This window comes from Pipistrellus kuhlii, unplaced genomic scaffold (assembly GCF_014108245.1).
Source record: "Pipistrellus kuhlii isolate mPipKuh1 unplaced genomic scaffold, mPipKuh1.p scaffold_m20_p_3, whole genome shotgun sequence".
NCBI lineage: Eukaryota > Metazoa > Chordata > Mammalia > Chiroptera > Vespertilionidae > Pipistrellus > Pipistrellus kuhlii.
The window spans coordinates 159,908,111-159,920,344 of record NW_023425529.1 but is presented as its reverse complement, the minus strand read 5'-3'; the positions used below and the strand labels follow the sequence as shown (position 1 = coordinate 159,920,344).

The 12,234-nt window shown below is 43.9% G+C and overlaps 1 protein-coding gene across 3 annotated transcripts in view; it reads right to left on the bottom strand.

Annotated features, from left to right (window-relative positions):
• The window catches only part of COL4A2 (collagen type IV alpha 2 chain), a 181,689-nt gene that overhangs the window by 50,585 nt on the left and 118,870 nt on the right, over positions 1-12,234 (bottom strand). For all 3 annotated transcript variants that reach the window (XM_045588783.1, XM_045588782.1, XM_036459285.2), the window contains exons 7-15: positions 11,627-11,743; positions 9,945-10,016; positions 9,127-9,162; positions 8,957-9,019; positions 7,177-7,212; positions 4,921-4,962; positions 3,095-3,184; positions 1,348-1,383; positions 684-734 (exon numbers count right to left, since the gene is read on the bottom strand). In XM_045588783.1, the coding sequence (XP_045444739.1) occupies positions 684-734; positions 1,348-1,383; positions 3,095-3,184; positions 4,921-4,962; positions 7,177-7,212; positions 8,957-9,019; positions 9,127-9,162; positions 9,945-10,016; positions 11,627-11,743 (543 nt within the window). The remainder of the gene's footprint in view (positions 1-683; positions 735-1,347; positions 1,384-3,094; positions 3,185-4,920; positions 4,963-7,176; positions 7,213-8,956; positions 9,020-9,126; positions 9,163-9,944; positions 10,017-11,626; positions 11,744-12,234) is intronic.

Below are 12,234 nucleotides of genomic sequence, written 5' to 3'. Positions count from 1 at the left end.
CCCGTGTGCCAAAGTTCTCAGGAGTCTCTGTTCTTATTTTTGGAGATTGGAACTTGTCTTTTTAGTGGTAGTGGCTGCCACCACAAGGCCACTTTCTCTTCTTCCCGACCCGTGGTTTGGCCACATTTCCCAGCTCAGGGCGGCCAGGTTTGGCCAGGTGACTGCGTTCTGGCTGCCGGAGGGAGGTCTGCCTTAGGGCAGGGGAGCCACAGGGGGCTGAATCTCCTCCAGGAGACTCTCCCCTCCCTCCTCCCCACCCCGCCAGGGACATTTTTGTTGGATTCTTGGTACAGCAAGAAATCAACATCTTGTTGCAATCAGTCTACATTTTCATCACCTGGCCCAACTAATACAAGCAGAAATGTGTTTGTGTTCTGTTCCGTTCCCACCCTTCCCCACACGGAGGGGCACAGTTTTAAGAACCACAGTTAATGAGCGATAATAGGGTGTCCACCCACGTAGGCTCCTCTTGTCCACTGTTGCCAATGGACATTCTGGTTTGGGATGCAGACCGTGGGGGATGCTGCGAGGGGGTATGAGGCAAATATCTCTGCACTTTTGCTGTGAACTAAAACCTGCTCTCCCCGCTCCCCCCACCCCCACCCCCCCCCACCCCCAATAATGCCCATTTAAAAAATAAAAACAAAAGAAAGTAAGCCACAGTGATAGAATGCATGCTTTACCCGGTCTCCCGGGAATCCCAGGATTCCTTCTTCTCCCTTCATGGAAATGCCCTAGGAGAGAACACAGAGACCTGAGCCACAGCCAGCGTGTCTCACTTTACCTGCGCAGGAATTCCATTTCTCACACGCTGAGGCCAGCCTGCCTCTGTGGTTCTCTGTTCCAGCTCAGTGGAATCTGAGTCTGCCCGGAGAGCACCTCTCCCCGCCACAGGCCATGTGGGAGGGCAGGGAATGCCAGGGCAGGCATGACAAAGACTGAAGAGAGGACCCTGGCTGAGACTCCCCTGGCTGAGACACCCCAGAGCAGAAGCCAGACTATCACACCTGTCCAGGCCCATCCACCCACACATCTTCTTTTAAAAAGCATTTGGGTTCTTTTTATGAGCTTCACGAAATGTTGATGAACCGTTGTTAACTATGCAAAAAAAAGGGAAGATATTCGAAGACTATTTTCCGAAAAATACACAAAACAACAACAACAACAACAACAAACAAACACAAAAACACCTCATACAAATAAGTTGTAACTTTCTTGCTGCAGACACATGGATTGGAAACCAAGAGGCCCTGGGTCCCGGTGACCCCTACACATTCTCATGGCAACAGGATGGCCAAGAATCGGGGAACCACCGGTGAGAGGAAACATCTTTATTGTTTGACTTACTCTTCTCCCTTTTTCCCCAGGACTTCCTTTAATGCCCTGTGAAGAAAATGGAAAAGAAGAAACACTCGGTCAGTTGAAAATAGGGAGACTTAAAATTAATCAGGCTTTGTGATCCCAAGAGAAAAGTATCGAATAAAACTTAAACAACCATTATACATGAATTGTAGCAAACATCTAAAATTTTGCAGCTTCAAAATTCAAGGAAGAAATGTGTTATTTCCTCTGGATTTTCATGATAGGCATGAAATTGTGTTATTTTTGACGCGATGGCAAGGCTGTCCCTACATGGTTTCCTTTGTTACCCCATGGTTGCAGGTGTATAATACCATCCTGTGGTGGGAGAATATGCCAGAGAAAAGCTCCGAGTGACAATACTCATTTAAATAAAATACTATTGAGGGTTCTCTGAGGAAAAGACATATTTGGGATGTATTGAAACTCCAAGCAAAAGTGGCTTTGCAAGGCAATGTCAACTATAACTGATCTTGTATTTTCTTATTCTTCTCTTGGTTTAAAATGGCGAAAGAAATGTGACTGGCCAGCTCCTAGCTCTCCATCACTGCTAGGACAGCTCCTGGATCCCTGCTGACCAGACTGCCCCCAGTCAGGCCCCAGCCCTGGACCACTTTTCTTGGTGGTAGGAAAGGAAGGAAACATGATTTGGATGCTTGAGAACTTCAGTGAGGATCAAAGCTGCTTTGGTCTCACTCTATCCTCAGCTGCTGAACAGAGGCCCTACGTGGCTGGTGGTCAGCCACAGCCACTAGGAGCCACAGGTCTGCCGAGAATCTATCCATGGCTGTCCAGGGACATCTATCTTTCTTTTTCAGCTGTACACAATCACCTGCTTCTGACTCGCTTTCCTCGGGCATGTCTGCTAGCACCAGCCACCTTCCAGGCCACTTCTGTCTACAGTCAAGTCACTTACCACTGAACTACACCTGCCCAGATTCATTCCCCCCTAAGGCAGGGGTCACGCTTATCTCTCTCATTCGCCTATCTCTCTCAATCATGACCAAGAACCCAAACCCCATCTTGACAGATACCTGATAGTTGGGAATGATAGTCTAGGTTTGGGGTTTTTATTTTGGCTCCCATTGATTATGCCTGACTTCAGACTGGGCGTTTCACCTGTGTCTACTCCACAGCTCTCCAAGGTCTGTGTCTGCATTACTATCTACAGGGTTACCAGGGAACACGAAGGCTTAGGAAGGTGAAGTGGGCCATCCGAACGTGTCAGTGGGAGAGCAGGATGGTGCATTTTATTGGATTCCAAGAGTATGTTTTTAATTAAATGAAACAGTAACAGATGTTCTAAGGGCCAGGAAATAAATCTAGATGAACAAACAACAACCCTACCATGACTCTGTCAGGGAAGAGTAAAAGCAGGTTTGTCTTGTAGACTAGTGTTTTGTCTGAGAGTTCCACACACAGGGTTTGAATTATGCTCCGACCATAACCTACGTCTACAACGAGACTCGCATACTTAAAGGTAGATTTGAGATTTTTTTTTTTTAAATCCCAAATCTCGTGTTGCTTCAGATTCATCACGGTTGTTTAAGATGATGGACTGACATGGTTTTTGACTGAAGGAAGAGTTATGCTTTCAGGCACCATTTCATGGCGAGGTCTTTCCCTCTTGGCGATTGTTTGAATAAGATGGGAGACAGTTACCTTCTCCCCCTTGTTTCTCTTTCTCTCTTCTAGTCCCACTGAGAAGACAGCCTATTGGGCGGAGCCCCTTTACCTTGTACATCTCCGGGATGATAGTAGCCTTTGTGGGTCCGGTGCTGTAGTCAAATGGAATCCCATTGGGCCCTGGGGCGCCGTCTTCACCCTGTGAATTGTTTAGCAAAGCACAGTCTTTAGATTTGAGAAGACGCTACCAAACTTGAGTAAAAGCACACGCCTACCACAAACTGTTTTTTTTTTTTTTTGCCTCTTTGCATATTCTTTCCACATGCACACCAATTTTGTAGTGTTCTATAATTTTATAAATCCAAATAAAAACCAGAGTTTAAAATGAAAGGATCATAACGTAAAATTACCTGTATCCCACTTGTGTCAATAATCATTTAGACTGTCTGCCTGAAAGCTGGTTGGGCTGTTCACAATTTGAGGCTGTGTTTGCTTAATTACTTCCTTACGATAAATTTCTATACAAGGAAATTATTAGGTCTGAGGGCTAAATGTCTTTGTGGCTCCTGATAGGTATCACTCTATTGTTTGCCTAGATTGGTACAAAAGATATAAGAAATGCTTAGGAAATGAGCGATTACTCCAGTTTCATCACTACTTCACCACGTAAGAGTGTTTTTATATAATAAAAAGCAGCATCTTTAATTTGCATTTTTATCATTAGAGAATCAGTTTTCTATGTGGTACACAGAGGATGAACCTTATAGATCTGCAACATCACTGGACAACTACCCTGACATTATATACTCGCTTGATCTCCTGGGAACTAATTGACACAGAAATAAAGTTATTGTGTGTTTTTTTTTCTTTTGCTATTCCCTTATATTTATATTATAGTATAAACTATATAATATCAGTTTGAGTCCAGACATCACATAATATGAACAGGAACAAATTGAGATGATGTATTAGTGGCAGAAAGTGGTACACCATACTGTATTCTGAGTGTCTGCTAATATTATACCTAAAAAGCACCTAAACTATTTGTTCATTTACTCTTTACCTATGGGGGCCTTGAGGTTTTTTTTAAATTAACTTGAAAAAAGCTTTTTGTATGATACATTACAGACATTAACTTCATTTCCATTCTCTCTAATGTGATTATTCTTCCCAATTTATTTCTCCCTAGATTTTTCCTCTTTTTATGTTATTTTGCAATTTTATTATACTTTATTGGACAGGAATTTAAACTTTTATGTATTTGGATCATCCAATGTTTTTCTTTTGTGGTTTCTTGTATGGTATTAACACAAGGAACAAAGTACTTTTCTCACCCATGTAGTGAAAGTTTAATGTCCCCTTCAATCAAAAAGTAAAATGTAAAACAAAATGAAAATGCTCGAAGGACACCAAATGGAAACATCTGTTTTGTAGGTTTTTGGGGGGAATGCGGATGCGGTTGTGTGAGGGTTAGCTCACTGGATGTGGGCACCATGTTGAGCTTTTCCTATAAGTGATCTCACGTGATCCTCTCAAAAGCCACGCAGTCTTTGGATCTCAGCAACGTGGGCAATGATAAAAGTCCACGTGGCCCTATTTCCTGCCATGTCACCTGGGCGCCGAGCTGGCTTGTTAGTCTGTGGCTCCGACTCCAGTCCCCTGTCAGTCCTGGACTCCCCAGGTTAGAAGATGGCTGAGGTCATGTCTGTGCCACAGGTCCAGGGCCACCCTACATGGTTCACGTCTACTGTCTTATTGCTCCACAACTATCACCAAAGTGTGTTTGATAACATGGCACTTTATAATAATTACTTCCTGTGCAAACGGTCTATTTGCACATCACTTCAAGAGAATAGCATAGGACATAGTCATTAAAATTTCTTTCCTCACTATTACACGTTACATGCAGCTGCTTTAATCTGTTGTTTCCTTTACCTTGTCACCCTTTTCTCCATAAAAACCCAGTCCTCTGTTGCCCTGAAAGAAAAATGAGTTTCTGTAAGTTTTAAAAGTCAATAATCAGCAGGCTAGAAGGGGTCAATGGGTGGGGGGGTTGGGTGGGGGAGGGGGAGAAAGGGGATATATTTTCAACAATAAAGATAAACTTTAAAAAAGTCAATAGTCACAGTGAAATAATTTTTTTTTTCTAGAAAAGGAAACGTAAAATATATTTGTAACATCACTGGACAACTATCCTTGTATAACATTCTGGCTTCACGTCCCAGAAACCAATTGAAACAAAGAGAAAGTTACTCAAACAAAACAAACAGATTCATAGATTCAGAGATCGGAGTAATGGCTCCAGAGGACAGGGGGGTTGAGAGAGACGCATGAAGAAGGTGAAGGGATTAAGAGGACAAATTGGTAGTTACAAAAGAGTCACAAGGATGTAAAGTATAGCATAGGGAATATAGTCAATAATCCTCTATAATAAAACCCTAATATGCAAATAGACCAAAGCCACAAGCCTTCAATTTGTAAAACACACAGTGTTGTCGAAGTGCCATAAAGTGGAAGTGCAATAAAATGAGGTGTGCCTGTACTACATTATAGAAATAATTCTCTCTCTCTCTCTTTAAAAAAAAAAATCTCCAGCCGAGACCGGTTTGGCTCAATGGATAGAGCGTCGGCTTGGGGACTGAAGGGTCCCAGGTTCGATTCCGGTCAAGGGCATGTACTGTGGTTGCGGGCATATCCCCAGCAGGATATGATTCTCTCTCATCGATGTTTCTAACTCTTTATCTCTCTCCCTTCCTCTCTGTACAAAATCAATAAAAATATATTAAAAAAAAAAAAATCTCCAAACAACTGCTTCTTTCCTGGGGTCTCTACGTTCCCATCTCAATGCAGGACTCTATCTGATCTTTCTCTCTGCAGTATACCTCCTGCCCCCTCAATGCGCAGGGATTTTCTGAAAATAAAAACAAAGCATTTAACTAGTTTTTGCATTTTTGCGTCTTTCCCACCTGGCTGGGAGCTGAAATCAAAGCACAGAAAGGCAGCCAGGCTAGATTAGAATGTGATTTGCTTGGGTCCCCGTGGCCCCTCTGCCTCATGAGCTGGTTATCCAAGTCATCAGGAAGTGACCTGGTGGGGGTGAGGGACCTTAGTGCGGCAGCCAAGCAGTGATCTGAGATGACCCTGGGGCTGGCCGCCCCATCTTACATCTGCTTCTCTTGGCCGTGGGCCGTTCCCAGCCTGCTTCAGGCTGCCAGACAGTGGGGAGCCCAGCGGTGTGGGCCGCAGCCTTAACGAGCTCCAGCCCCAGCCAGAAGCCGTGTCAGAGGTGATGGGAGCTGGGGGCCCGGGGGTGGTGGTAGCTGAGGTCCCCAGAAGGTCACAGAGATGGGATTTCTGTGGGACAGGCATGGGAATGCGCAGGCTGGGAGATTTCCTTAGCTACGTGCAGGCTGGGGAACGGTCCTTCAATGTTGGTAATGATAGCCTGGAAGTTGACTTAAAAATGTTTAAATTATAGTTTACATTCAATATTGTTTTGAACTAGGTGTACAGCACAGACTCATGTCAAATTTTGAGCAAATACTTCCCTTACCTACTTCCTACTGTTTGTCTTGGACATTTGTCCAACTTTCACAGATTGTACCGAATTATAGTTCTGTCTCCAAGTTCTAACACGCCACCTACTTTGTTGTGCGCCAACCAACTTAAGAATCTTTCTCTGATAGAAGCAATCCACCTTTGGGCTCTAGCTGAATTGAAAATCACTGACTATATATATATATATATATATATATATATATATATCCCTAGAGGCTGACATCACAATCTTGTAGAACCTAATTATATCTAGGTAGGCATGCCACCAGTTCGCCCATACAAACATAGCTACATTTTGTCCGTTCTTGTAAATTGACACACATGGGTAAACATGAGGTGTCCCTAAATCTACATTCCTAATCAGTTTGATTTTCATACAACAGGAAATGGTATGTGACTTGCAAACAACAAATCATTCAACCACACACACTTATTTAATGTGCCAGCTATGCCAGAGGTACCACTGGAAGCATCTTTGGAGTTTATAACAGTGAGTCTTAAAAACCTATAAAACAGTTATCATGAAATAAGCAATATAGAGTTGTCCATGAAGTAGTTCTATATAGTCCAGAAAGATATACACGGATACAAAAGCCCCCACTCCCCTCTCCCTCACCCCCAACAGTGACTTACCGGCTCTCCGGGGGGTCCGGGAGGCCCAGGTGGTCCCTGCACAAATACAAAGATATTTGTAAACTGTTTTCTTTATCCCAAGACCCAGATAACATCTGTTGGAAAGCCCTGGGAAAGCCATGCACTGTATATTTAGAGCACTATGTCGTATGTATAGAGGTTTCCGATACATCTGTCTCAGCAGGCAGGAAGGGCTGGAGGGGAGAGGGCTGGGGTCAGGCCCGGTTCCCAGAATTTGCCGGCTGTCCACACACAGCTGTTTCGGGTTTGTTTTTCTGAGTTTAGACTTTTGACTTCATCCATGTCATATTCATGTTTGCTCTGCTCCCATGCCAGGTCCCCAGGCCCTGTCACCACAAAGACCGTTTCTCCTGACTCCCCTTGGGATCCCCCATAGGCCACTGTCTAATGCTTTTTGCTGGTAGGTCAGCAAATGTTCACAGGCAGACTTACTCTACAGGGTTGAAAGTCCATCCACAAATATCACCATGGGTCTATCTGCAAAGCATTCAGTGTCGACACTACACTTACACTGAAGTTTTAAAAGTGCATGAAAAGAATAATTTGTGTCGAAGTGCACAGGTGGGGGGTTGTGGGGGGTTTTAATGGCTATACCAAGAATTTAAAGTTGTCAGGTCAGCTAAGGACCCAGCAGGTACAATCTGCTATTTCATATTTCCTTGAACTGTTTGTTTAAAGAACAACCTCCATTCTCACCTCCCTCCCCCTCCTGTGTGCTTTGAGTCAACAACCATATGACATAGGAGAGCAAAGACCTCTCATCATATAATCCTCATGTCATTCCATTTGGCCGAATCTTTCATAGCAGAGAGAGGCTACTTGCAAAAATGCCCTCCTCCATCCAAGCATTTGTCTTGTTGCACCTCAACTGTGTCATTTGAGTTGCAGTAAAAGTGAACACCTGTAGACTGCCATTCGGGTGGTGTACTAGGACCATTTTACTAATTGTTGTCCAATATTTCACCTGCTATAATGGCCATGCTCACGTGTGACACACCTGCTATGGTGTCCATGTCCGGGTGTTACACACCTGCTATGGTGTCCATGTCTGGGTGTTACACACCTGCTATGGTGTCCATGTCCGGGTGTTACACACCTGCTATGGTGTCCATGTTCGGGTGTTACACACCTGCTATGGTGTCCATATCCGGGTGTGACACACGTGCTATGGCGGCCATGCCCAGGTGTGACACACCTGCTATGGCGGCCATGCCCAGGAGTGACACACCTGCTATGGTGTCCACGCTCAGGTGTGACACACCTGCAATGGTGTCCATGTCTGGGTGTGACACACCTGCTATGGCGGCCATGCCCGGGTGTGACACACCTGCTATGGCGGCCATGCCCGGGTGTGACACACCTGCTATGGCGGCCATGCCTAGGCAAAACCCATTTCCTTCTTATCACCCTGTTGCACTTTAGTCTGCTTTGCCTAGGGATAACAGGCCCCCTTTCAGCTGGCTTTGTGGGGCCGAAAGAGCTTGCACATGACTGGAATAGCACCCAGCCAGCAGCAAGTTTAAGTTGGACAGAGTTGGCAGTGATCTGGTGTCCACAAATGTTGAGTCTCATTCTTCAATCTTAATAGAAGCAAAATGTATACAAGGGATGATCTGTTTCATCTTGACACTTTTTATAGCGATCACAAGCATCCTAGTTGTATCGTGAAGCTTCCGCCTGTATCAACGCTGAAGAAGGGGCCTCTCTAGAGGATGCCTGGGCAGTGGTCCAGGAGTGAGCACATGCACGTGGTACTTACTGGTCTTCCTGGAAATCCAAGTGGACCTATCGGTCCCATAGGCCCAGGGCGGCCGGGCGGCCCCTAAGGACAAGCAACAAGAGAAGGGTATTAAGAGAAGTTGACTGGCATCTTGGAGTCCTGATTCTTAAAGTTTTCTTGGAATATTTTCTAATAAAAATAAAACTTACCTGGGAACCGACCAATCCAGGATCTCCAGGTTCACCCTAAATGAGAAGAAATAATTTTAAGAGTGCTAGTTTTTAAGATAATCTTTAGATTTAGTTACATTTTATTATAACACAGAGGCCCAGTGCATGAAATTCATGCATGAGGGGGTGGTCCCCTCAGCCCAGCCTGCACCCTCTCCAATCTGGGCCCACTTGCTCACCTGCCTGCTTACCTGATTGCTCCCCCCCCCCCCCACCAGCTTGATCACCCCTAACCATCTCTGTCTGCAGGCCTTTGGCGCCTTCCCCCCCACCCCTCTGGTGACCTGGTCACCCTCAGCTGTCGCTGCCCCACTGGCCTGGTCGCCCCCAACTGCCCCCCCTTCCAGCCTGGTCGCCCCGCACAGTCTGCTGTTCAGTCATTTGGTCATCCCTCACTAACCCCCCTGCTGGCCTGTTGCCCCAGGCAGCCTGCTGATCATTACTGTTCCTAGGATGGCATCCCAGACAATTTGCATATTGCTTTATTATTAGATAGATTGCAAACAAGTATATAAGTTATGTCAGCTTTAATAGGACTTGGTAATGTTAATTAACCTAATATCTGGAGTACAGTGAGTATGGGAAAGAGATACACCCACAATTAAGTATACGATTGAAACACATCATGAAAGGAAATGAAATAATTTTTAAATTAATCATGATTTTGGATTATTTTATTCTATGCATTCTGCTACTCCATTCATCCTTACAACTCAGAGTTCACTTAGAAATTAATTTTATTAATCAGAATTTACACTAGATTGCTTAATCAGGCCTCCTACCTCTATTAAACTTACCCTGTATTTGTCACGGTCCTCTTTAGACAGTGCATAAGGTTCACCTTTCTGGCCTTTGGGTCCTAGGGGCCCCTACAGGAGCACATATGTGGGGAAAAGAGGAAAAGGCAAAAATGTCCATTAATATTCAGAGCAGCTATAGTAATTTGGATGGTTAAATACTGGCTTTTATGGGCAATGTCTAATTGCTCTTACAGCTTATTTAGATTATTCTGAACACTAATCACTACATCCAACCACAAAGGTGAGACTTTTACTTTCCTATTTATCCAATATTAAACTTTCATATTTAACTTTCTTCAAAGTTAAATTGGAAAGACTTTATAGAATTTGAGTTTTTAAAAAACCCAAATGAGCACTCAGTAAACGAATCCTTTAGTAAACCATGCTATTTTTTGGATACTATTATTTTGTGTTTTCTTTGGCGTTAGTGTACTGAAGGTATTAACAGGTACTCTGAAGCACCATTTGTGGGAGAGATACTGAGTCATTCTTTAAAACAGAAACTGTGTCAAGTATACATGCATGTATTAACACCAACATATGAAATCAATATTTTAAAGTAATGAATATGTTTGTTGATGATAAAAGTTATTTTATTGGAATAGTAGGCTAGAAAATGATGTAGCTTATTGAAAAGTTGAACCACGTAAAGGAAGAGTCAAAGAAGCGAGAATTGGAAAGCAGAGGTGTTAATGATGATTAGCTCAGGGGGAAACAGGTGAAGGGTATTTATGACTGTTCTTCCTCACCTTAAAAAAATGTTTACCAGATAAAACATCAGCGTAACCTTGAATTTGCAGTATTTTGGTGGTAAGAGGGTAAGCAATACACTACCGAAAAATATTTCAATATTCTTTGCAAAGACCTTTTGTGGCAAAGGCCACAAAACAGATTAACATACAAAAATTTTTCCATTACAAAAAACAAAACAAAACACCCTTCCATATTGGATATGCTGAAGAATATCCGTGTCCTTTCACGTCACAAAGGATTTTAGCATCGAATCAAGATTTCTAATAATCTTGTGACTAATAATTTTGTCAAACTTTTAGCTTTTTAAAAATTTTAGTTTTAGTATTTGCTCTATTATTATTTAGTATAATGGAGCGTGAATATGGAAAATAAAATTATTTGAATCTAGGAGGAACATGCCTAGATACCTATAAGAAAACCTCTAAGAAGAGAGCAATGTTTCCTCAGGGTGTAAAAGGCAGGGTTAGCATGTGCCTGCGGCCCCTACTGGTGAGTGGGCAGAAGGCAACACACCAACCTTAGAAAGTTTCTCAAAGACCATTAAAAAAAAATTTTTTTTTATTGATTATGGTATCACATAATTGTCCTCATCCCCCCCATTCCCATCCCAAACCCCTCCCCACATATGCCTCCACCCCCCTGTTGTCCATGGCCACTGGCTAGGCCCATATGCATGCATACAAGTCCTTTGGTTGATCACTCCCCTTACCCCCACCCTCCCCTACTTTCCCTATGAGGTTTGAGAGTCTAATCGCTGCTTCTCTTTCTCTGGGTTCTGAGACCATTTTTTAAGGGTCTGGTGCTAGGCCTTCTGGACCCTATGAAAGAGAATAGGGTACTTGCATACATTTCTGCCAACTGGTGCCAGCCACCCAGGTTCCCGAGCTAACCGTATGAACAGGATGTGCTGTGCTGACGATACTCACAGGCGATCCGGGGACACCATCAACGCCAGAGGGCCCCTGGGGGCCTACGTCTCCCCTGGTCCCATTGCAGCCATCATAGCCAGGCGGCCCTCGGGGTCCACCTTGCCCAGGATGTCCCTGGAAAAGTGGAAAGGAAGTCAGTTGTTCAGCCCAGAGGTGTTTAAGTCTTCATAACTGTGTGTGATAAAAACAATTTGAAATCTTCTCTCCCATGCCCCTGGCATGAATCCAAGGAACGACAGCCAGAATGAATGAATGAATGAATGAATAAGACAAAGGCACACGGGTAGAGTTCTAAGCAGGGGAAAGGCTGCCAAGACCAAGTTCTGTTTCCCAAAGGCTTTGGTGAGCAGTGAACCGTCTTGGCATTTCTCCTGCCTTGCTTCACTGGGTGCCTGGGAGCACTGTTTTGTTGGGGAAAATTTTTTTAAAATTCTAGAAAAAAGTTCTAGAAGCAGTGATCTCCTTCTTAGGGACAACAGAGCTGTCTTCATCTGTTATGGCCAACTGACTCTTGATGGTGAGTTTACATCCTAAATAGGTGAGAGAGTCACACCTCAGTGGAATTTCATCAGTGGCTTAGTTATAGGTAGACGAACTGATTTCCT